We start from the raw sequence: 26,525 nt of genomic DNA on the forward strand, positions 1-26,525 counted from the left end.
AATCGCGACACTAGATTAATCTTCATGTCCTTAAAAATGGACTACTGCTACTTAAGTGAATTTGATAATGAATCAGTTGTCAGTTTTCATCTGCCAAATATCAGAATCAATAACAAAAAAAAAATCTATATTGGGGGGCGTTGTATTTTATATAACATTTGTATTGTTTGGTTTGTATTATTTTGTGTGATTTATTTAATGTAAACTCTACACCTTGATTGAACAGTATGGGAAAACTGTTTGAGAAGAGATGGTATGTAAGGAGCCATCAGTGTAGGTCTTTTTATATACAATATGTCTATTCTACTAGGACTACCTGTCAAGCAGGGCAATAAAACAAAGATATCTTTAGTCATTAAAAACGTACAAATTTGCTAAATTGTCAAATTTAGATTTTGCACAAGTGGCAGAATGTCGGAAGTCTGCTTTACAAAACATGTTTACAAAAGTTACAATTAGTAAATACTATGCACAACTTACAAATTTTAAGGTGCTAAAACTGATTTAAAACCATTATACTAGGGGCCCCGCATATCCATTTTTTTTGGGCCAGCAGAAAAAAATACCTATTACCGATTATTCGGCACATTAATTTTGAAACTTGTCATGAATCAAAAAGTATTTGGTTCCTCCCAAAGCATTTTATTAGGTGTCAATTATATGCAGATTTTCACTAGTTAGTTGGCCCACCTGGTACCTATTCCCCAAGAGTTGCGGGAGTCAGCAGTAAAAAAGTAAATAAGTAAACTTATGATTTTTATATGACATCCAATTAATTGCACATCTACCTTTGCTTTCTTTTAACGAGTTTATTAAAAAAAAAAAAGATGTTAACACAAAGTTTATATGGATTTTTGTGTAGTAATTAGTGACACCAGTGTCTCTTGTATACAACAGCTGTAAATGCTTAGAGTACATAAAGGTAAAAGGTTAAAATAAATGGCAAATATTGGTCATTTGTCCCATGTTTTAAGGGCCAAAATCGGGTGGTAAAAAGAAGCTGGCAAGCCAGAATGTTAAAAATATCGAATGAAGAGCGTGAGGAGTGTTACACTGGTCCAACATATCTTCGTAATCCCCAGGTAACGACCCGGTTGGATGCTCATTATGGATTCCGCTCTGAGAAGTTGACACCCAGGACAACACAATAGTGTGGTCCTAACCGCAGAATCTATTGGCAAATCCGTGTGCGAGTGTGTATGCTGTTTGTGTTGGCAGTCTGATTTGCAATCCTGAGTGGATAAAGTGGGCGAAAGAGGTGCCGAGATGAGTCGTCCGAGAGGCATTTGTGCACTTTGGTGAGAGAGAGAGGGAGATTGAAATGGTAATGTGAAAAAAAAAGTTGGAGAGAGAAATGAAATGCATGTCAGAGCTCTTGAATCGCATCGTTTTACTGTATTTCGACGCGTGCGTGCACACGCACATAGACAAGCAGCGTAGCAGTTTGCCCACGCTCGGCCAGAGGTGAACAATATTCCTCCCACGATAATTACATCCCTCTCTTAGCTTCTCTCCATCACCGGGTCTTTCTCTCTCTGACAAACACCTACATACAAAAACATGCTTTTTTTCCACATTTGCCATTGGGCTGGAAATGTTACATGTTCAAACAATACCTTCAGGACAGTTGACGTTAGTCAAAAGTCCCAGGTTGTTATTCATGAGGTGACAGGTGTGTTTTATTCAACGAGACTATCAGTATTTCTTAAAAAAAAAAAAAAAAAAAAAAAAGCAATGGGTGAGGTTCCTCTCATTATTGGAGACTGATAATTGAGCAAGCTTCTTTGTGCCTGCCTTTTGGAGTAACTTCCTGCTTTCATCTGACTTTTCAGCCAGCAAAAATGGCTCTTACTGTGTGCAGTTGCAGCTGAATAATTTCAAGACAGTGCACTCAAATTTAGGAATACATGTGCCTGAAGAAATGTACGCTATATATCATCTGGCTTCCTTTTCGCACCACTGAGTTGTTTTACTTACCCAAACTTTAACAGGAGGGAAGTGTACCTCTTCACCGTCTGCTTAATTTGGCATAGGAATTGAAAAGTTAGTATTACCAACAGACTGCTTAAATTTGACTAGTAAAAGAGCACCGGTAAGTGAACAATTATAGAGATGCAATACCATGTCTGTGGAGGCGTGCAGCATTAATGCCACTTATTACCTGTGGTGTAGCTAATGAGGTAGTTGAGGTTTAACCTCTTTCAAGCGGAGTTGTAAAGTATTTGACATCAATATTACAAGATATTCAGTCGGTTCCTGAATTATGATGTATTTTCTGTTGATTTTTTTTTGTTTGTTTGTTTTTTTGTATGGGGGGTTTGATTCATAATAGCAAGAAATCCCTGTAGCCTCCATGACCAATTTTCTTCTATCAAATATGGAAGGATGTTTGGCAATATCTCACTTGTATGATAGTTTCTCCTCTTGATGAGGACTTTAATCAGCGCTCCATGGTATATTTAATGACGTCTAAGTTCTTTTGTACTCCTTTCTTTCACTCTGATATCACGGAAGCTCCTTGTGAACAATGGCTTATGCTTTGTTATGACTATATAAAGAAGTCAGATAAAACCTTCTAAAATTGGATTGAACCCTTTTTTAGGGGTAATGGCAGGTGTGTACCGACTTCTTTTTCACAGGAATCTGAATGTGGTTACTCACATCCACCTGCCCAATTATAAAAAGTTTTGCATCTTTGTGCAATCGTATTATCTGTCATTTATCTCAGCTTCCCTTCTGTTATATATTTTCAGATTCAGTTGTACAAGCTCACACAAAGAAAATTGATGGTTGCATTATTCACATAGATTTGATTTTTTTCCATGATCGAAACCTACTGTTTGATCAGGGATGTGTAGATGTTTTTCTATCTATTGTATATACAACCTGTAACAACATTCCAGCCCCTGTTCTCTAAGTTTAGCACAAACTAAACTATCTTTCTGGCCATTAATCCAGAAGACTTTCAATTGAGAGGCTTGTTCCATTCTATATGGGAAGTTTTAAAATGCCAATAATGCAGAAGAAGGGGACACTTTTGTCCTGTTTGGCAGCTCATGAAATAGGATTGCTGGGGCTTGGGCGTACAGTAAATGTAGGTTCAGCTCTAATTAAGGCTTTTTAGCTTGAACTAAAGAAACAATTCAATTGCTAAATTACTCTGTTTTATAAGTCAATTTCTCTCATAAAGTCATAGAGTGCCATTGTCGACGATGAACGTCTGAGCTTTTTAAAGCGTTTTACTCACAGCAATAAAAGCAAAAGATCATTTCAACCAGGATCACAATTAACAATTGAACAATTTGACTAATAGAGTAGTTGTAAAATGGATATTTAAAGAGGAAACACATTCTTTGAATTTCAAACATTGCAGTATAAAAATGTGTCAGAAGATCAATGTTGTCCCTTGAGAGCTGTTGCTGTCCAACAAGTTCATACAGTTTGTAGAGAATCCTGACATGGATTTTATGAATCTTGGTCCTGCTCTACTGAACCATGCTATTTTATAGCCTCTGCAACCTAGTTCTATCAATGTGACACAGTACAGGGACTTAATGCTCTTTTTTTTTTTAAAAATTGAGAGTTAAGGCTTAACTTTCTTGCCTTTCTGGTTTACAACAGTAAATCCTGTCTTCTGCCATGTCCTCGCACATGAATGTATTAACACAGTCTTAAGGCTCTGTGAATGTTCAGTAAATTAATAATCTACACATTACTTCTGCACTGTCGCTTTCTTTCAAAAGTCTAAAAGTGTGCTGTGTAGAACCGACTCTTCGCCAATTAATAAATCACCTGAGGGAGAAGCTTTTCAAAGAAGCAAACCCATATCCACCGGACATTACTGTGAAGTAAGGAGATGACTATTTTAAGCAGACTCAGGTGGTGTCAAACTTTTGTTGAACATGAGTAGAATTGCTGCTTCTATTCAACTTTTTAGTGCTATTTCTGCTTTGTCTTATATTGATGCTCGTGCAACTTTGGACTCTAAGATAGCTTTTGGAGCAGCTTTTTTCATCCTTTTCTTTTTTTAAATCATGAACTCAGTTGTGAAATGTATGCTTGACTAGTGTCATAATGTTAGCCCGTCTGTCTGAGATGATCTTGACCCACAAGCTCATGAAAATGAAAAGGCTTCTGACCCTTGATACTTTTGTTTTTTTCTGTTTTTTTTTCTTGGCGGAGTCAATGAATTACACTAAAATCAGTATGCTGATCACATTGCTAAACATGGAGATTGTAGTCGAGTGATTGGAATTAATGGAATTAATTAAAATGATCAAATAAAAACTTTTGTTTCAGAGACTTGAGATGGTATCTGATGTTTAACTTGGCTTGACAAAGGGCACAATTTTTTTTTTTCTTCCAATGCGTCATGTTACTTTTGAAAGTAAAACTGTAAACTTTGTGCTGGTTAGCAGAGTTCAGCGAGCATGAGAAGTAAGTGAATAGACCTGAGTAAACTGAGTATCTTTTTTTTTTTTAATAACATTGTAACATTTTTGTTAATCTCGAAAGTTAATGATTTTAATTTGACGGCCCTAACCTTATTGCATACATGTAAATGTAAATATTCCTTTAACAGAGAATGTGTGGCCAAGTGTTACAGACCTCTGAATATTGCATGCATTTCAAAATGGCAGAAAAATCGTAGATATCAAAATTTGATCTGCTAAAAAGAATGACGTGAGGTGTCCTTGGCCGGCCACCATGTAGCTCCGGCCCTGCTTAGTAGTAACGGTATCTCGAGTTTTCAGTCAGGAATGGTCATTTCAACGTCAAGTAAAATACTGTTGTCTGATTCTTGAAAGTTAGTCGTGATTGTGAGAAATAACTCATTTATTGCCCTCTTTTGATTCCATCCTTCAAGCTCTGTCTAGGAAAAAAAATGTTATGAAGGAAAAGACAATCTCTCGTTATCCTTGGAGAAACACATTATATAAGTTGTCCCATTGCCATTTTCTGCAGTTTCAGTGTGTCACAATACTTTTAGTGTATGCGGACCTGATCCATTGAAGCACACTATGTGATGTCTTTTAGGATGAACACTGACGGCTCTGCTTCAGCACTGAGTTCAACACCCGAGGTTAGCAAACTACGAAGGTTAGTCAACAATCGAATGACATTATATAAACGCTGTCTCCACATCTACTTGACCATTGCTTTTGAATACTCTTTTGTCTCTTGCTGTTACCGATTTGTTGTTTACAGGAAAGGTTGCATCCAGCGCTCTGTCACCAATAATGATGATCTTAAGCCAATAATTAGGTCAGTACTCTCCGCTTGACTCCATAAAGTGCTTAGAACTACCTGCTGAAACAGTTAGCTTTTCAGTATGAGGAATATTGCCTGATCACCATTCAACACTCCTCTCGCTGCTATTATGAAACAGAATTTTATATGTTTACAGCTGGCTTGGGTAACTTTGATCGTGAGGCCCACATGTTTGATCCACACCCTTCACAAGCCGGAATGTAAACTTGCAACCCCAAACCCTCACCTGTGGCCATAGATGCTATGTTACTTTGTTATGAAATGGCAACATTTCTAAAATTGTTCTTTTGAAGTAATCTACCATCCATTTGAAGTACTTATTTTACAAACGCTCAGCTCGACTTTTGATTCATCTACTTAATGAAGCAGATCCTCAAACGCACACAGAGTGATAAATAAGGGGAGTACAACAATTTAGTATGTACCAACAATTTTAGAGACCTAGGTACTGTTCGCAATTTGAACTGCGAACCATGATCTTCTGATGAACCGATGGCAGCTGGCACCATTAATACCTGGCAAAATATACTTTGGCTATTTTTTTGACGCATTGATGAAGGATTAATCAATCAGTCCTTGATTTATTTGAGAAAAGCCGAAAGCTACTTCTTGTTGTAGGCTATTAAAAGATGTTGGAAAGCTCTGTAATTCAGAAATTGATTTAGGCACTTATTATCCTGGAACATTGTACATCTGCATGGCAAAGGAACACTAGGTAAGGATTAAGAAATGTAATCATTTAAATATACTGACCTCCCAAAAGTATTGGGACATTGTGGAAGCAGGATCTCCCATTGCTTTAGTGTTGCCTTTCATTAAATTGTCAAACATGTTTCTGTATGCCTCTATGCCCATTTATCATGTGCTATTATATGCTTGAATATCAACATGAAAAAGATGCATCAACTCAGCCTACATGGCTGAGTTGATGTATATTAAAATGTATATTAAAATACATTGCGCACACTCGAAGGTTCAATTGAAAACCATGTTTTAGCAGTATACATAAAATAAATGGTGGTGCACGTTAGTGTTTGATACTCAGCTTTCAGTTCATTTCAGCCAACTTCCATGGTTTTCCTTTGTGAGAATGCCTGTGGAGTTTGATGGTGTAAATGTATGGAACAAGCAGAGAGTGTGACGATCATGCATATGTTTATTTGTGATGGTCTCTCTCCAGACATCAACCGGGTCAAAAGTCAAGTGATGCAGAAGGAGAAGAAGAAAAAGGTGCTGTATACACACACACATGCACACACACACTAAGTTGTGGTTCATCTGTGTTGCATATGACATGCTACTTTGCAGTGTTGACAACTTGTGTGTCTCTGTGCAGATTATAAAAAAAGAAGCAAGCCATCTTTTGTGACGTTCCTCTCATACCTTCTATTTTCTCTCACTTTGCATGTGCTTTGTATTGCTCTCAGCTTTTTACCTGGAAAGGAGCTTGCACAGTTACACATCCTAAAATGGCTCTTTTCCTCAAACATTGAGTACTTTAGTAGAGCCCACATGTCTCAATTCAGCTCTACTAAAGGTTTTTTTTTTTTTTTTTTAATACTACTCTTACTACAAAAAAATGCAGTGGCAGGCAGTGGATTTTGGACTTGAAGGCCTTCACTGCTCACCACTGCAAAACTTACATTTTGGGTTTATGACTTGAGGAGTTTTATTTTTATTTTTTTCATCTGCATAGGAGCTTCTAAATCCCCAATTAATTCAAGTTGCAATCTGAATAAATAGACACTCCAGGTTACTTTAATTGTGTTTATGAAAAGCCCTTCCACTGTTGAACTCTTGCTATTCAGCACACTGTCTTTTTGGATGCTCCGATGTTTTTGACACACACTGACAGATCCCATAAGGTCAGATAGGGTTTCATCAAAAGGAATAGTTCAGTGGAGCATGTGACGTGTCCGTGTTTGTGCGTGTGCGTGAGCATCCATGTGCTTGCTCGGCAAGGCACTCCTATACAGTGAATCCCCATTTTTCACGGGGGATATGTTAGAGAACCGCCCATGATAGATGAAAATCCACAATCAGAACACAGGATATCACAGTCACTAAATACAGTCACCAAAGGCACTAATCCAATGAAATCAGATTTATGTTTACGAAATGACTTGAATCATATGTTATGCTTACTGCTATATCATTTTGTTTCAGCCACCTTAAAGCTCATTTAAACATACACACACACACACACACACACACACGCACGCACGCACGCACACACACACACTGAGCAACCCATTTGCAATGCTGCACTAGGGTAGGTGTTGTGAAAAGTGGTTTGTGCAAGCACTGCACATCAATTTTATTCTCTTCTCTGTACTTACCTAGCGTTTGATGCACTTTCTGGCCTTTTTCTCTCTTGGTGAAACCCAGGTATACAGTATAAGTAAGTATATAAGTGCTTCAAGGTTTCTTTGTGCACGTACTCCTCACTTGGCAAATGAGAATGGAAGGCAAGCCAGTGTGCTCCACTTAATCCCTGCTTCACTTACCGTATATTACATAATCAAATTTATATAAATAGAATTGATGAAATAATGCTTGTGTGTTTACTCCCCCCGGAAAGTTACTATCATGCGGGTAGAAAATTTCATGATACAACGTGATTACCAATGAAAGAGCTTAAATTTCAGAGCCAAGCTTTATTCTATATTGATGGTCTTTCCTTACTTCGGAAGTTATCTTCCTTTTTGTCTTGTGCCATGAAGTGAATGGCAGATACTTTTCTATGATGGAAAAAAAATAAAGCACTGTTGAAAAAAATCCAACAGTAAGTTTCATACAAACAAACAGGCACAAACAGGCATTGGCAGGTGAGGAAAAAATAACATTTACTCATTGTATTTTACTACACTGGTTTATGTTGATTTTCTTTGATGAATCCAATAAAGTCTCATGATTTCAGTGATGAAAATACAAAATTTGCATAATACCTATTCGAATCCATGGACGAGACAGGAAGTAGGCAAAGAGCAGCCAGTGTCACCTCAGTTACGGAAACCCTAACAAAAGGCAGAAATAGTAGAATACCATATTTTGGTCAAATTACTGTATTATATAACTCTAAAAAAAGACTCTCAAAGTGTTTCACAGGCCCATGGTTGACAACAATTTGGAATGGCTGTTATGGTCCCTGCAAATTTGCAAATACATACGATATAATATATATATTTATATATATATATATATATATATATATATATATATATATATATATATATATATATATATATATATATATATATATATATATATATATCTCAATTTATATATATATATCTCAATTTATATATATATATCTCAATTTATTCTTTATTTTTTTATGACTAACCATTACTGTATGTGTGTAAAAGAATGCAGTTATTTTTTTTACTATAGTTAGAACTAGCTGCTCATTTAATGGCAAATGAACCTGTCTATTTGCCTCATACATTTAAAAATCTGACTCTCACCACCAGACATGAACCTTACCACGCCTCATTGGTCTTACAGTCCTCTGTATTTATTTTATATTATCCTCAGGCTTTATCAGTCGTATCGACCACAAATCAATTCACACTTCCCTCACATCCATAACAAAGGGATCATGAACTTCAGTCTAACGAGACCACCTTAAGAAAGCTGCGGTGCTTGCTCCCAGCTCCGTGAAGCTCCAGTAGCTTTTGTAATGAGTAATGGTCAAATTCCTCCTGACTGTTGAGCAGCTCTTGACCTGCAATTACACAAATCATTTGGTTGAGGTTATTGTGGCCAGACAAAGCTAAACCACTAAATACAAAGGTTTACATACAACACATTTCTCCCCGCACTCTGAATGTTTACTTTTTGTCTTCAATAAAACATTGTGCGTTATTATCTGAAGAAGACAGTTTTTTGTTTTTAATTCGATTAAGATAGTCTCCTATTATATGGACAATCGATGCAAAAATCCAGGTTCTTCCACTCGGTTCTTTTGATTGTAACTGTATGTGTGTTTTGATCTTGAAATGCCTTCAAGCCAAAGAGCTCTTAAAGATTTTTTTGTTATCACGCTTGCTCTTTCTCTTTCCGCGCTCGCTCTCTCTCCTGTCTGACTGTCTCTCTCTCTTTCTCCTTCTCCCACTCCCAACCTCCCTCTCTCCCCTCCTGTCACACATAACTGGATTAGTTTTGTGCTTTTTAGAGTAGGGGGCGGTGAGAGCAAGGATTGAGGTCAACCTAATGAACATTCATCTGGGTTTCTTGCATCTGTTAAACACAGACATGTGTTTGTTTGTTTTGTTTTTTTTTTTTTTGGTAAATGGGAATTAAGTTAGATATACTGCTCCACAGTTGGTCAACATGTATGTGTCTTACTCACATAAAGCTGCCTTTGTGTTCATATGCCACCATGTCCCTGTTGACCACAGAACTGTTGCCTTTCCTAATAGGGTATTTTAATTAGACCAACGGTGCTTTTGGAGGCTTTAATATTAGTACAGGCCCCGCCCCATTTATTGTGTTTGCGTTAGCATCAGCACTGCGGGACAGTACTTAGTCACTATGTCTAAGTCACTAACCCTTTGGAAAGGTTTAAGTGCAAAAGGAAGGCCCAGGAAAAACAAACATGGGAATAACAAACTAATATTTCAGCTAACCCAACATTGAATGTGTGTTTGCGTGCTTGTGTTTCATTGCTGTAACTGAATTATAACTCAGATTGAACATTGTTTGAATGTAAGTGATATTCCTCGGGGTTTGGGGATGCCCTTTAAGATCTATTTTTTTTTTTTTTCTTTCAGAACTGTTGATACAGTGTGTAAAGACCAACAATATGAACAAGGTAAGTGTGTGTTCCCAAAATTTCACACAAAGTTATAATTGTGGCTCTCAAATAGATAATATATTTTTTGTGTGGGGGAGAAGCTACAGGAGCTGCATGAGAAAGGATGTGACCTCACGTGTGTTGACCAATCAGGCTGTAGCCTACTGCACCATGCTGTCAGTGTGGGAAGCAAGGAGATGGTCCGCTTCATTCTTGATAATGGTAACTGTGGTCATACGCCTTCGAGGAGTCACGTGACTGCTTGAAGTCCACTCATTTGCCATCTCTGTGATTTTGCAGTGGCAAACGACCTGATTGATTTGACGGAACACATACAGTGAGTTCATGTTTGCCTTTAATCAAATTGAAATGTGTCAAATATGCGGTATGTTTATACAGCCTTCCGGGTAGTTTTGTAATGTGAGCTCGGCATATTCACAACAAGGTGGTGTCTTGACATACAGTAGGAGTTTAATTTGTGCTAAAACCAAGCGTGTAACAGTGTAGTAGCATATCAAATCATTTCCCCATTGAAATGCTATAACACTGTATTGCAAAATTTAAAATTAGCCATGTGACAAGTTTTAGCAAAAAATAAAAAGGCACACCGGGGTACGGCGATATATCCAGTTTGATGAAAATGTGCAGACAAAAGCAATATTTCTCCAGATCTCATGCTGCTTCTGGTCTTTAACAGCGGCGAAACAGGTCTTCATCGGGCTGCATCGCTGTGTCACAGGACCATCTGCCATTACCTGGTAGAAGCGGGAGCCTCGCTGATGAAAACCGACATGCAGGTTGGTCATGAAAAACAACACCATAATGCAGTGGCATTATGCATGGCAACATGTTAAGCCAGACTTTATACACTGTAATGTCGCTAGCTTGACGGCGCTAACATGCGTTATTACAGTATATAAAACGCCATTGAGGTTGATGTTTACTCTTTCAGTGCCAAGCGAAAAAGTAACACCTAGAGATTTACGATAAGAATGGATTTCATTCTTTAAATAGAAAACAAAAGTATGATTCTACCTTATTCCGCTCTTTAGTATTCACAATTTGAAAATAGGCCATTTGAGTGACACCAAGCTATTTTGGACAAAATTAGAAGAAAATGAGCTTTTAGTGAAAAGGGGCGTTTCCTGTACAACAGTAAAGTTAACACTAATATTTTATGGTTTAGTGGCATCCAAAACATCTTAACAGTCCTTCTCTATATGACATTAACAAAAAAACAGTGACAATTTGTTTTTGATGTCAAAATAACAATCAGCATATGTATATAAACAGCAACATTTTCACATTTGACACCATATTTACACATTTTTTACTGGTTACAATGTATGTGTGCATGCCTGTGTGTTGAGGAGTATTGTGCATGCCTGACTATTGAGGAGTCTGCTGAAGTTAACCTTTAACCCAAGTTCAGAGACAAAGACAGCACATTCCTCTAAAGGCCTTTCAGTACACTATGAACACGGGTAAATGTTCCCGTGTTTTTTACTGCAAGACGACAGTGGTCAAAGGTTTGAATGTTGTAGGAAACCAACAAATAACACGGAAGTTGCTGACAGGCTGCTAGCCCGCATGAACGCTGTCAAGGATAACCAGACTCTCAACCTCCAAACTGCTAACGGGTGTTTTCATCCCTCTCTGTGAGGGTTTGTTTCTTTTGCTTCCTTTATTCCAGTCCTTTATCTAACCAGAAAGACATCAGAGTCGGAATTCGGAGTCTTATACGTGCAGTCGCTGCTGGAGAGTGTCGAGTTTATTTGTACTGTACCGTTCATACATGGGATAAATCCAATGTGCTCTACTGTACAGAGGCAAAAAATAACTTATTAGAAAATAAATTGACGGGAAAATAATGAAATGTTAAAATAATGAATGTTTGTAGAGAAATTTCTTTCAGGTACCATTGATGAATAAACACATTAAGTCATAGCTTCAACCATGAATGTCATACAAATCATGTTCCCAAAAGACCCAGAAATGTTCAGAATTTCATTGCTTTATTTGGGTCAACTTGAAATGTGCACATTTCTCTACCCTCAGGGTGACACCCCAAAGAACCGGGCGGAGAAGGCTCACGATGCTGAGTTGGCAGCTTACCTGGAGAACCGCCAGCACTACCAAATGATCCAGAGGGAGGACCAAGAAACGGCCGTCTAAGCCTCTTCACAACCTTAGCGCGAGAAGCTGGCAAGTCAGAGTGAAGCTGTGCCAAAAGTCACAACGACCACGACAAGTAAAAACATTTATCGAGAAAAAACTCAGGACGTTTCCCGTAGTCTCAGTCGATCATAAACCGCATGATGTGTTGGGACCAGTCCCGAGTCATAAAAACTGTCGAAATACCTACAAATGTCTTGAGACTTTTTTTTTTTTTTTTTGAGTTACTTTCATCCAATTTGACATGAAGGGGCCATTCCTGTAAATATTTTTGTTTCAGTTTGGACTTCAGTTTCCCTCCTAGTGACTGACAAAGCAGAAACAGAATATTTAGCCTTTTTAGCAAGCTCATTGCTACTCTAGTTGTATTTTGTTGTTGTTGTTGTTGCCTTTTTACGTGTCTGCATAGTAAATTATTTCATAAGTTGCCTGCACAGCAGCTGGCCAAATATTCACACACCAAAAATAAACCTAAGACTCACAGTTATTTGTTAGAATCTTCAGAATTTGATGTTAGTTAGCATCTTGCAACTTCAAGAACATTTACTTTTATTTATACTTGCCAATTATATCTTTCAAATAAGCCGATACACCGGTTGTGAAAAAGTGTTTTGCCGTATCTAATGTAGTTTTTAAAATTGCATGTCACGAGGTAATAAAAGATTTTCCAGCCGTTACAATTCTTCCTCCACTGTTTTGAGTAGGGATGGCTCGCCACTACTTGGATCATCTTCAATAACGATATCTTATACTGATTCTATTGTTTTTCTTACTCTAAAAATGTTGAAAAAGTGATGTCGTTTTCAGTCAATTTTTGCAAACTAGTTTTAGTGTGACTCAAACATATTTGAAGATTTGCCAGATGCGGTTCTTTCTGTTGTTACTTTAAGACAAGTTCAGTAGAGAAATGGAAAGAATATCAGGTATTGAGTTGGCCTTTGGAAGCTGAAGTTTGAATGGCATTTACAAGATGAAATGCAAGGAAAGAACACCATCATTAGGCTGGAGAAAGCAGCCCACTGTTTGTACTAAATCCATAAGGCTGCAAATTTGGAAAGATTTGATTAGCATTTAATGAGATAACTGCAAAAAAAAGAAACTTGACTATAGTGTTGTGAAAAGGTATGTGCCCCCTTCCGAATCTGTGTATTTCTTTGCCTTTCATCAAACCAATGGTAATATCCCAGAGAATTATAAAATGCACTTTGTTCTCTAATAGATGATTTGATTTACAATGGAGGGCGGTGGAGGGGGTAAAAATCAATGTGACTATGTATCAAAGTAGCTGCAATAACAGACATCAAATGTTTGCTGTACTTTGCAATAAGTCTTTCGCAGCACTGTGGAGGCATTTAGGTTCGCTCTTCTTTGCAGAATTGGTTCAACTCTGGCATATCTAGAGGTTTTCTCGCATGAACCGCCTTCTTAAAGTCACACAAGAGTATCTCGATTGAATTTAAATCCAGACTTTGATTTGACCTCTCCAAAACCTTTTTTTGTTCTTTTTGAGGGCACAAACCAAAGACCCAACATTCTCCGTCAGGATCTTCTGGTAAAGAGCAGCAGAATTCATTTTCCCAAGTTGTCCTCTTCCTGATGATGCAAAGTACCCCCAGACCATCACACTGCCACCAGTGATAATTATGCACAAAAAAAAGGGTCAAATGTCAACCAACGAAGTAACTCTTTTGACCTTGTTGGGTTTCGTCAAGGTCGCAACTGTTTTTAAGACTTGCTGAAACAGTTTCAATTGTTCTGTCTTAAAAGACAGATTGTGACCGAGGCTGTCTTGTGAAGTTTAGCAGTTTTTTGCCACTTCTTCCCCACTGTTCGGGAACCTGCTTGGCCTAAAGTAGGAAGGGAATCTGTGGACTCGATGGAAACGTTTGCAAATATTCTTCAGTCTTCCGCTGTCCACCATCAAAGATGAATTGTATCAATATTGAAACGAATGAGCTCAACAGTTCCGCACTCGTCTCTGAATTTCTCTTTGGTGATCTGCTTCAGCACTCTCTTTTGCTATTTGTGTCTTTAAAGGCATCAAACGCGCATTGGAGAACATACTGTACATAGGGTACTCCTCATTGCCTTCGTCTTTGGGCCTTGTTTCCGCTTGTCTGGCATGATGATCAAGGCACAGAATGGATGCTGCTGATATCCCACTAGGCGGAGAATGCTTGTGAGCGCTCTGCACGAATGTGTCAACGTGTATATTGGAACCACGGTCGTATGGTCTCTTGCGCTATAATTAACTTTGGAGACACGTTGGCAAATCAATGAATTTGAAGAAAAGGTCTTTGCAACAGGTTGCCAAACACTTTTGCACTCTCTTATGAATTCCAATTGGCTACGTTCGCAAGCATCCGCCCAATAAAATAAGAGCTCCGCTCACTTAAAACTCGGATTGGACTCAACTTGATGTTTGCCGCAGTAACTTTGGACTTAAATGTTGACTTGACTTAGCTAGGGCATCGTGACGCACCCCCCACCACTGGCGTCACTTATACAACAGAACGCAACTGGGTGATCCAGGGTTGCCGTGGTAACAACGGAGATGCTATTGTCCTTATTCCAGTATAAGCCAGTGTAGCATCCATACTGCTTTCAAATTATTATTTTAAAAGTGTGTGTGGGGAGGGAGGGGGGCATGCCATGTTCCCCATTATGCCAAAGGTAAACAAATCCCTCCTCATACAGTACACATTTGCAGAGACCAGAGATTTTTTCATCAGCGAGAAGATAAAGCGTGCCTTTCGGGAGGGTTGTTCTCATTATAGCTTTGCCACGGGGTAGACTTGTTCAGAAGCTCGCACGCACACACACAAATCAAAGTTAGACTTTATGGCCTCTTGTTGCTTCTGTTGGTGTACAGAGCAACACAGGTTAAGATTGTTTGTGCGCTGGGTGGGGAGACGGGGGGTCTGAACGGAGCTAATGCAACCAGAATGAACTGGTTTGGTAGACAAAAGGCAAGGGGGTTTTCCGAAAGGGTAGGGGAGGCAAATCGTTTGAGGTGGGGTGCTTTGGGGGTGATCTGATGCTCGCAGAGAGAAAGAACTCGACGGAAAAGTTGACGCCCTCGACCTCCACTCGAATCCGAGCTACTCCACAAGTAAGTGCTTCCTTGCCTTCCTTAGATCTGCCTATCGTCTTATTTTTAGCAAGCGGATAAGACAGTGATACTAGAAGTAGAAGCCACAAGATTAAATTGTGATTTAGTGCATACTGAGAAAGCTTCTTTTTTTTTAATTGTTGTTCTTAGCTTGCAAGATTTTATTAAATGTCATTGAACACGACTGGCCTTGACAAACCGGAGACGCGATGGGACGGGTTTTGTAGTTTCTGCTGTTGACCATCAGGGCCTTAAACATCAACACGTTGGTGCGTACGTACAAGGATGGAGCCTGGGGGAGTGTAAATAATCAATTAAGCTGAATAAATGTCACTGGGGTGGAGGTATTATTGCTCCTAAAACGGACATGTGTTTGAGCCGTTATCTGCCGACAACATCCCTGGCCCCTCTTTACAACCAGCCCACCTCACTCCCTTATCATTTTCTTTGTAATTTTTGTACATCTTGACTTGTATGCCATAACGCCAGCGCTTTTTCCAAAATGCAATGTTGACAGGTAGTTATTATATTCAACACAACTATAGCAGCAATGAGCAACGACAAGTCTTTACGGCCTTTGCCCAGAATTGTTGATTGATAATGCTAATGTTTGTCTCTTTACCGCGTGTGCCTTGTCAGTATCTGGCGACCAGTTTTGGGTTCAAATTTTGCAGCTGGGATGATTAAAAAACATACGAAGCAGTCGTTCCAAGAATTAAAAAAAAAAAAAAAGTCAAGTGCGAAGAGAAGGAGCGGCAAACGATATTTACAATAAAACAATGTCAGTCCTGCTTTGCCATGGGAGCATAATTGTGGAAACTTATACATCATGCAAACGGTCTAAAGATGCATTCATTATCAGCACAAAGCCTATAAACAACCCTTTGCTTTTCATTCAAAGTGAAATGACGATTATGTAAGCTAAATGCACAGAGGAATTTTTCTTCAGGCAGGCTATGTTAGGCAAATTCACCAGTGAGCCAAGAAACATTTTGGGAATTCTTTTGGACTATTTGTATTTTAAAGCAGACTTCCCTCCTATGGTAAATGTAGATTTTTTTTTTTTTTTTTTGTCAGCGATGTCTATAATAATTGCTTTAGAAGTTTTTTATGTGCAGAAGGAGAGTGGGAGAATCACCAATGTCACCCTTCAACCTCCCTACATTTAAATAAGCGATTGCGCTTTATACTGCGTTTTCCAAATGATTTCAAAAATAAAAGATAAAACCCAGTTGTGGACAGTCAGACCTTCTCTGCTGGTCTACAGGCCGCCAACAAAATTGGAGATTTGAAGAGCTCACAGCCACTGCCCCTGTGTGCGCTGCCATCCTATAGCGCTACATACAGTACAATACATAACTGTGACAAAGGAAATCTTTAACATTGAAAAAAAAAAAAAATCTGTGGCCCCTCGATGAAGTCATCTACTGTCCCATCCTCTCGGTATGGTAAAGCAGAACTCAATGTGCACATAAAAAAAATACATTTCATAATCCTCGTTTTGTAATGGTTCCGAACTGCTCCAGATGCTGAGGTAATTTCAGGTGAGAGTCGCCATTGGTCCCCAATCAATTACGGGGTACATTTAAGCGTTTAATAAGCATTTACACTCACACCCCTAAGGACAATTTCGGTCTAATATAAAACTATCTCATAAACGTTTTCATTTGTATCATGATTACATACAACCGAATCCCTGACTTCTCCCTTAACAAAACAAGAACTATTTAATACCGACATTAATGCCACATTAACGTCGATACAGACCGACTCGAGGTTGATGACATACATTCCCAGAACCGTAATAAAAAAAAAAAAAAGCTGTAAGTATGCAAGACAGGATTAGAGTCAAACCAGACAAGCCTGCCAACATCCCATAATACTCAACCTCATTCAGTGAGAAGCAAGAGGGTGCGAAGCGCCGAAATAACCCTGTGGGGCTTTTGTATTTTTAAATGTTTGTCCGTATCATCCGGTTGAGAGTAGCCTTTTAGAGGGGAGTTTCGATTGTTTTCAGAACGCTCGAAACATTACAAAAAGTACCTATTAAAGCAACAATGCTCAGAATATACAGTATGCCATCATTTGCAACTCCGGTTTGTAATGAGTGTGGAGTCTGTGTTGTTACCCCAGTAACACTATTTCAGGGCCAACCTGAACATAAATGAGCGTAGCTTGGGTTGTTTTTTTGCCAAATAAAAGTGAGCAACTGCCTTGAACACTGACTAACATACCAATCAATATTTCTAATCCAAACAAAAGAACATGACATTTGACTTTAGTACAGTTTATGTACAAATATATAATAAATAATCATTTTCAAGTATTTTAAGGTCAAATTTTATTGTATATTTTGAGTTCAAATGCTAAATACAGGCATTGAACCTCGGTGTGCGTCTTGCCTCTGTTTTCTTTTCGGTTCCATTTGTTTGTTTTTCTACGCAACCACATGTTTTCTATATGGTTCAGTCGTTCTGCGCCCGCCTTGAGGCGATTGAGTGTGCTTCCAAATGGCTGCTAAGTGCTATATCTGGGTTGCTGCTGCTCTTTTCAACCTTGCGCTTATGTTATGCTTTTTCATAGCACATATTGTCGCTAACTTCTTATTTGGGTCACGGGTGAACTGAAAGCCTATTCCAGCTTTGGGTGAGGAGGTAAGGCATGCCCTTGATGTATTAGGTGAGGATAAGCAGTGAAAGACGATAGGTGGACGGACGGACGTTGCATTGACGGAATTATAGAATTACAATAAAGAAATCGGATTTTGGTTGTCATTTTAATGTTGGGGAGCAGGTTATGACGCAAATTTTTGTTGACTGAAAAGTTGAAATGGAAAATTTGTTCTACTCATTTTTACAGTATTGGAAAACGTTAAGAATGTTTGTGGCATGTTTTTAAACCATATTAAAATCAAAAATGTTATTTTATACCATTTGGCTACTAGGAGGTGCACCGTGACAAAAAATGGTTCCGTGTGTCATGACGGTGTTTGGATGCGTGATTTATTTATTTTTTTATTTATTTAACCCTAGCATTGCTGTGACTATTTCCTTTTTTGTTTTGCAATAGTTCATAACTTTAGAATTGTCACTTTTTTTTTTTAAGTCAAAAAGTCTCACAAACTTCTGATTTATTATTTTTTTTTGCATATGTCTGCAAGGAATGTCTGCGTACAAGGCAGTGGTGCAAACATGGAGCTTGGGCCAAAAAAAAAAAAAAAAAATCCCAGCCTTATCATATCATATATCATATCACGGGAGATTCACTTGATAAAATCAGCGCATGGTCATACATTATTGTAACTGTTTAGCCACAGCACTGGTCCCGGCACATAAGCAGTCAATTTGAAGCCTTGAACAAAGTAAGGTTGGATTACCTGCCGACAGAGCGGCTAACCCGAGTCCATCCAATTCCCACAACAGATGCTCCATTTGTAGCTAATGTTAGAACGTTGTAAATAAACGCCGTTCATGGAGGGAAACCGAATCCACAGGCGTGGCGTGGTCTTCAGCTTGTGACCACATGATCGGGTCCACCTTTAACCGTAAAGGAGCCCCCTGGTCGTTTGCCATCGACCTCCCACCTTTACCAGGCGACTTAATGAGACACGCATAATTGGGTCTATGAGAAGAACGTATTTATTCTTTACTTAATGTGGACATTGCACCGAAAGCCCGTGGCAGGCAACCGCGGAGCGATATTCCCGGAGAATATAGCGTGCCTGGAGATATGACTTTAATGCGAGCCATGACTGCACATTTCATCAATTGTCAGTGGACGGAGCTTCCTTGTCGCCCCTAATGGCAATCTGCCATGTTATTTAAACTTGGTCACAGAGGAAGGAAGACGTTGGATTATTGTTATTTAGATTGCTTGTTTCCACCGCCTCTGCAAAGTTTCTGAGCCGCTTTGTTCTCCCCGCTAGTCATGTCGTTGTGCTCTAGTAAACATTGCTGCTTTTCTCTCCTTGGTTTTTCTCAGCCTCATGTCGGCTTGAGCTTGTTCCTAGAGTTGGGGGAGTAACGTTTAGTTTTAATGAGGCACCTTTCCCTGTGGCGCCGTCCACCTCAGCAGGCTTCAGTACATTCGCTGCTTTGTTTTTTTTGTGACAGACTTTTTCTTCAGATCTTTTGTTTTTGCATTTTTACGCTTGCATTTATTTTTGGTTGCGATAAAAGCTGCTCATACGTCATCGTGTCCACTTTGGATTCTACATTAAAGGTCAAACCAATCATTACAAAATTGTCTTTCCTCACTGAAAATAATCTTTAAAAGATCTGAGCACTTCAGCCATTTTCAGCAGTTGATATTATTTTGCCCATAAACAATTAGATGACTGTGCACGTGCAATTAAAATTGCGGGCTGGAACAAACCTCCTTGAGGGCCGGATCGAGTCGTACGTTTGACACCTTTGCGCAAACTCATCAATAGATGTGAACGTTTATGAGAATACTGTCGGTCTAGGGTGAATGCTGCTATTTGCCCTAAGTCAGCTCGGACAGGTTTCCAGCTAAGGCACGACGCTGACGCAGATAGAACATGAATGGATGGCTTTTCATCAGTTTGCTGCACCTGGAAAAAGACACGCTTGTTTCCTCGCGGGAGGCTCCTGCAATGCCTTGACCTCCTTCCATGGATAGCTCTGACAACAAAAAAAGTGCTACATACTGATTATTTTCCATGCGCACACAATGCGTTTCAGGTCACGTTGGAAGAAGGCTAGGAATATCCTCTTATTGTCATTTTCAAACTTTGAATGACAATCGTTTCAACTTGCATTCATAGCCTGGCTGACATCGATAAATGAATGATGGATTCATACTTAATCAATGTTTCAGAGAAAAGGGAAATTATACAAAGCATCCAACTGAGTGCCTGGACCTCTTTTTGATGAATATTTAACCCTTCCAAGAGTGCCAGGGGTACCAGTAGCGCCACAGTTTCCCTTTTATGTTTTACATCACACGTTTTTGGATCAAACATTGACTTTCCTACATTCTAATGTCCTATTTATGTGTGGAGGTCCCTCCATGAACTCTCAAAGATCAACAGGTGCATGTAAAACATGTCAAATTTGACCGGAACTGTCTCTAAAGTGAACAACCTCTAAACAGCAGCATCCCGGAAATGTTTCAGACTGTAAAGGACTGCATTGTTTTGTTGTTTCTTTAAAACGGTGGTTCTCAAATGGGGTTATGTGTTCTCCTTGGGGCTATTTGGAGGCACTTCCGAGGGTACGCGTGATCTAATTAAGCGTTCGTTGCCACTTTGCTCTTCACTTTTTGCGGCTTCAGTGCCTCATTTTTTTTTCACTTGACAATAGCACGTCATTTTACAGAAGCACCAACCTGATGTACTGCAATAACGATCCCATGCTTCAGTCCCAAATGTTAATGAACTGCTAATACTCTGTCATGCATTATATAAAGGCAATTTGGCAACAACATTCTTATTTTCAATTTCAGAACAAATTCATTGGAACACGACACATAGCTTGGTAATAAAGGTGTTGCAGTGACGTTACAAACGGCTGTATGTGCCTTTCTTGGTTTATTGGTTTGTTTTTTATATGAATCTGCATTGTCATGAGTGGTGCAAATTAATGATGGATGAACCAGAAATAAACCAGAAGATGTTTTGTTTCTTTGTTCTGTTGCTGAGTAAAGTATGCCAAAAAAATACCACTACAAACCAGAAATGGATGGAACAGATCCTTGAGGAAGTTTTTTTTTGTTTTTCTTCCAAGAATGTTTTGTGCCGGTAAGGGGGTAGTTTCAAAGCAGGTGCATTAATGAGAGAAGGTTGAGAACCACTTGTCACGTGGACTTTCTGTCTGCTGTATCTGAACAGAATGAAGGCCACACTGCTGCTGTTCTTTGTCGCCCTCGTCACGATCCGTGTCGCAGATGGAGGGAAAAACAACAAAGGTAAGAGATAAGTATCGACATGCAACATATACAGAAAGTTTAGTTTAAAAGTGTAATTAAAGATGACATCATACTGCATACATTTTCCCTATATGGAAAACAAAGCGCAGGTGTGTAACGAACTTCTGTTTTCCAAAAATCAAGAATGATTACGCCAGGGGTGCGCATGGGTTCATCACTCATAACACTTAGAACTCACAAAGCCAATTTGGGTCATTCAGCTCCAAAAATTGTCATTATTCTCAAGTTGCTCCAAAAATGAAATAAGCTCCTGTTTGAGCTCCCACACACGTTGACATACGCTAATATGGCGAGTCATTGACCTGCATTTGCTCTTGCTCTCGGGACATGAAATACTTGAGGTCTCTATCATGCACTCTTTAGGAACTCCCTTTGATGGATTTTGCTAGTTTAAATGAGAGTAAATAAGTTTGCTTTTGGAATGGTAGTTGCTCAAATAAAGGTATCTTGCACACGAGCAATCAACCTGACAGAAGTAACCGTACGTTCTGGTGCTGAATGGTTGCTGGCGTAATTGGGAAATTGGTCTTGGCGGAAGAGTGACGGCGTATATACTATTAAAACCGCCACGGTTTTGTGGCAAATAAGACATATAGCCTTGGACCGGATTTCACACAAAAAAAAGTGGATATATCTACGCGTCCGTTCTTTCTTAAACATTCGGCACTCGCTGTCTTTTTTTTTTCTTTGACATCGCCGAAGATGGATTCTGATCCGACCATTAGAAAAGCGATAAATAAAAATGTCTCTTTGCGCTCTCTCTCGCAGTCTCTCATTCTTCCTTGAGCCTCTGCAAAATGTTCCACCTACTGTTCTACCTGGTGTTAAAATGTCTGTCATTACAAGTCAGAATGAAATAAACAGACTCATTCAAACCAAACCTTAATTCCGTACGTACCATCTAAAAAAGACCGAGGGGCCGTTTCCGGCCCGCGGCCCGTAATTTGATCTCCACCCATCATATCACTTGTGAGGGCGACCCTGTGCGATACAAGCGAACGACTGTATACCACCCCCCGTGTGCTGCGAAGCCAAGTGTATGGATTTCGTTACCATGACAACCAGCGGCGGCGCTCCGGGATCGAACAGGCTCGAGGACAAGCCCAGAGTGTGGAATCAAAGCCAGCGTCCGTAAAGAAGTTGAAAGCATTTTCACTCACGGAGGCAGCAGTTCACGCACAACTTTAAAGTGGGTTAAAAGGGCGCAACGCTTCACGCATGGTCACATTTCCAGAAACAGACCGATGACAAAGCATTTCAATCAACCTTTATTATGTGGCTGACGATACACGCACTCGTTCTGGCTTAAACGTAGAGCAGGGGTGCACGAACCATTTTGTACCGAGATCCCGTTTTCCTAGCAGCCCACCCCCCGTGATCTACGAGAAAGGGGGCGGGGGTTGGGACTGCCAAATTTTGGAAGCCGTTGTTGAGATCCCAATCACCAGTGAAAGGCGGTAAATACGGCTCGGCACCAACATAGTCAATTATCATCTCCTCTTTTGCAGTGATGGGTTGAAATAGAAGAAAATCATTAATGATTTCTTCACGTGATTCAATTAATACTCAATTCGCAGAGAAAGTCAAAAGTCCCCAGTCGGGGTCAGACTGCACCGACTGGCGCTATGGAAACTGTGTCCCTAGCAACGGAGACTGCGGTGCGGGGTTTCGGGAGGGGACGTGTGATCAACACACTAAGAAAATGAAATGCAAAGTTCCCTGCAACTGGAAAAAGAACTTTGGAGGTAACCACCCCCGTAAACTGGTACATCATACAAAGAAAGAGTCCTCAAATCTCGTAAAGTAAAATCCTTTGTGTTTTTAATGTCCAGCTGACTGCAAGTACAGGTTTGAAAGTTGGGGCGATTGTGACACGGATGCTGGCGTCCAGACCAGAAGTGGGACCTTGAAGAAGGCGCTATATAACGCAGAGTGCCAGCAGACCATTTCTGTCAGCAAACCCTGCCTCGGAAAAACCAAGACCAAAAGCAAAGGTTAGATTAACCAGAGTGTAAAAAATTACTGCGTGCACGATACAAATGTGTAACCCGTGATTTAAAAAACAAAACAAAAAATCTTGTATATGTGCATGTCGACAGTGATAACAACCATTAGGAAAACAAAACCAGTAGCGATAAAAATATGGATTAAAAAACAAGAATAAACTCAACAACTGAGTTTAGCATGATTTACAGTCACTCAATTTTGGAGTTACCATTTGTCGATATCAAATTGACGCCGTTGGTATCCCGCTTCTTTTGGGTTTATAGGAAAGAAGAAAAAAGGCAACGGACAGTAAATGCAAGAGAAGAAAATCCAGGGACACACAAGACAAGGATCTTCATAAATAAATTGTGTGGAGCAAATCACCGCCGGCTTTTGGCACTGCCAGTAACAGAATAATGTAGTTTTGTTTGTAGATTTTCGCAAAAGCTGACTCATTTTCAGCTAGAAAGTAGACAAAACTCGATTGTAAATGTTTTCAATTGGGTCCACGGACTATCCTGCTGTAACTAATATCTTATCGTTATCATTAGCATTAGCCAATGTGTGCACTGCAGCGGCAGATTCCAGTAGATTGCATCCTGAAGACAATTTCAACCCATTTTTTAAAACTCATTATAATAATTATTAATAAAGATCAAATGATATTCCAACAAAATGTTTTTGTGTATTTTAACAGAAGCTGAAGAAAGAAGTTATGTATTGATCCATGTAGCGTATTTCACCGTCTACAAGTCGACCCCGCTTACAAGTCAACGACCAGTTTTTTACTTCATTTTGCGTGAGTTTCACAAAAACGAAAGTAATAAGTCTACCCCTGACTTTAGTGGTTACATAGATCATGGCTGTTAAATTATAATACATGGTGCGTGTTGTTAAAATGACGAAATTACATTACTTTCAGATGCTTTTCTTCATCGCATATCAAATAAGATACTGTTGCGGTTATGGGGTGGGGGCGGAAAAGAGACAAGTGCGAGCAATGTACGCGTGCGTGTAGACACGAATGCTGAAACTAATGTTGCAACAATAAAATGATTTGAAGTTTCAATGCTTTATTTTTTTGGCACAGCTGGAAAACTAATCATCATCACTGACGCGCCTAATAGCTCCTCCCTTTTAAAACCTGGGCGTCCTATTTTTCCTGCTTTTTCATTACTCTTCCACGGGTAGTCATCTGCGGACACGTCCAATTTGTTTGAAGTGGAGGTCTCCAGAAATGCTTTGCCGAAGCTTTCTTCAAGTGGCAAGATCAGAGCATGGATCGGTTGCTCTTCGCGGTATTCCTCCCCCCACCTTCTGACATCCACAGACCGCCGGAAAATTCTTCACACAGCTTTGTTGTTGACAAGAAAGAGGCAATAAGGCAGTGCTTGACGAAAGTGCATTTGAAAGTGCAAACACAATAAAAGGGATGCATACTATATTGAATTTGATGTACTGTATACGTAATAATTTTAAGCCTTGTCAATGACATGATATTCATATTACAAATTGCATCACTTTTAATGTTATTCAAACACAGATAAAAATGGTCTGTTTTGAGATATGCGGTTTCATTCCTGCAATTATTTCTGGTAGAGAAAATGCTGACTGTTCGCAGAAGAAAAAAAAAAAAAAAGTAGTACTGCTCTCACCTGACTGGCCAGGCGACCTGTCAGTCAGCTCAATAGGCACTCCTGGAAGATATGGGCATTCCTACAAGAGACGTGATTGGTTCCCGGTGTGGCAATTGACAATTTAGGGCAGGAATTATGACCTACTCACGCTCAGAAATTGAAACTCCTTATAGGTTCCCGTGCCTTGTCGGAGTGCGCCTTGAGCTGACTGATAGATCACCTGGCCAGTCAGGCAAGAACAATACTACTTTTTTTCTTTTTTTTTTTTGTCAAAGCAGATGAAGTTCTCTGAATCAATCCCACACGAGCAGCTGCAAGAGATCATGAAAGACGAATGAAAGCATTGGGATCCTCTTACCTTTGGTAATAAATTGGAAGTGCAAACTCTGCTTTTTAATCATGTTTGGTCAGCTACTTGCTTGACTCTAGTTAGACATTTGAGCGCCTACTTGCAGGACAACCGCAGCTCACCGCGATCCCGACGACGTACAGCCAAGACATGAAAACGAGAAGGCATAACAGTACTACAGATACTGTATAAGGTTTAATAATTTAAGAAAATATGTGTACTGCAGTAGTCCGAGGAGTGCTTGTGCCACGTGCATTTTTAGTTACCTCGTCTGTCTGGCATGCAGGGAACCTTCACAGCCCGTCTCTCCGCAATGTAGCTTTTTTTTTTTTATGGACTAAATTTAGAACATATTAGGTGGCCCAAACTCAACCAAGCTTTCAATGTTCAATTCCGGGCTGTATGAAGACTAAGATGCACAGACTAGATTTAGGCCCAAATTCAACATCCAAAAGACGCCTGATGCTGCGTGCGATAGCAGCTGTCTGTTAGCGGTTTGAGCTCGCATGCCAGCGTTGCGCGACATACATTGGGAGGGGAGGAGGGCAGGGAGCGTCCCTTGCGTGCAGGTTGCAAATTAATGAACGCAAGGAAACACTGTGGCTGACGGCTACGTACCAAAAATAACAACTGCGCAGCAATTATTAACATTTTCCTTACAGTGCAGGCATACAGTGGGACAGAGCAGAGAATGCTTTATATTCCAACACTGTAAAGCAAAAGTAAGAACTAGTGTGCATGACAGACAGGATTCCCCAAAAGTAAACTGCGGGAAAAAATAGATTTTCAAAGTTTTGACTCCGTGACGAACTGGGAACAACAACAGACGAAGGCAGGGATGGACCATTATCACACAGATTGCCTGGCAGGGTTTACACAAACCACAGCACAGTTGAATGATGACGCTAATAAACATTTGCACTGGGTGCAGTGGACACGCGTGAAGAGCGATTGCCGTAGAACGGCATGCGGCTTTGGATGGTCCAAACGGTGGGGCTGCGACGCCAGCAAAGAGGCGGCGGAGTCATCATTTGGGCCGAAATAATAAGAAAAGGCCCCTCTATGGTGCCGGAAGGTGTCAAAATATTTCCCGATGGGTATGAAATTACATCAAGTTTCTTTAGGCGCTTATCCTGACTAGGGTCGCTGGCTTGCTGGTGCCTATCCCAGCTGGCTTCGGGCAGTAGGCGGGGGACACTCTGAACTGGTTGCCAGCCAATTGCAGAGCGCGCAAGGCCGAACAACCGT

The 26,525-nt window shown here is 39.8% G+C and overlaps 2 protein-coding genes across 8 annotated transcripts in view; both read left to right on the forward strand.

Annotated features, from left to right (window-relative positions):
- LOC148427507 (diacylglycerol kinase zeta-like) overlaps window positions 1-12,924 on the forward strand; it is a 66,084-nt gene extending 53,160 nt beyond the window's left edge. For 4 of the 7 annotated variants that reach the window (XM_088407947.1, XM_088407949.1, XM_088407942.1 and 1 more), the window contains 7 exons: window positions 5,038-5,265; window positions 6,452-6,501; window positions 10,047-10,087; window positions 10,171-10,291; window positions 10,370-10,406; window positions 10,767-10,866; window positions 12,128-12,924. In XM_088407947.1, coding sequence (XP_088264073.1) covers window positions 5,038-5,265; window positions 6,452-6,501; window positions 10,047-10,087; window positions 10,171-10,291; window positions 10,370-10,406; window positions 10,767-10,866; window positions 12,128-12,244 — 694 coding nt within the window. In that variant the 3' untranslated portion in view covers window positions 12,245-12,924. The remainder of the gene's footprint in view (window positions 1-5,037; window positions 5,266-6,451; window positions 6,502-10,046; window positions 10,088-10,170; window positions 10,292-10,369; window positions 10,407-10,766; window positions 10,867-12,127) is intronic. The other 3 variants (XM_088407946.1, XM_088407944.1, XM_088407945.1) reach the window with 1 other exon arrangement.
- A 2,267-nt stretch (window positions 12,925-15,191) lies between these two features.
- Window positions 15,192-24,360, forward strand: LOC148427508 (midkine-B-like). The gene is made up of 5 exons (XM_088409012.1): window positions 15,192-15,356; window positions 21,208-21,284; window positions 22,883-23,050; window positions 23,138-23,299; window positions 23,576-24,360. The coding sequence occupies exons 2-5, from the start codon at window positions 21,209-21,211 to the stop codon at window positions 23,602-23,604; spliced, it is 435 nt and encodes a 144-aa protein (XP_088265138.1). The 5' UTR covers window positions 15,192-15,356; window position 21,208; the 3' UTR covers window positions 23,605-24,360.
- The last annotated feature ends 2,165 nt before the right edge of the window (window positions 24,361-26,525 follow it).

The sequence above is a fragment of the Hippichthys cyanospilos genome, chromosome 2, assembly GCF_059441005.1.
Source record: "Hippichthys cyanospilos isolate Australia breed blue-spotted pipefish chromosome 2, RoL_Hcya_1.0, whole genome shotgun sequence".
Lineage (NCBI taxonomy): Eukaryota > Metazoa > Chordata > Actinopteri > Syngnathiformes > Syngnathidae > Hippichthys > Hippichthys cyanospilos.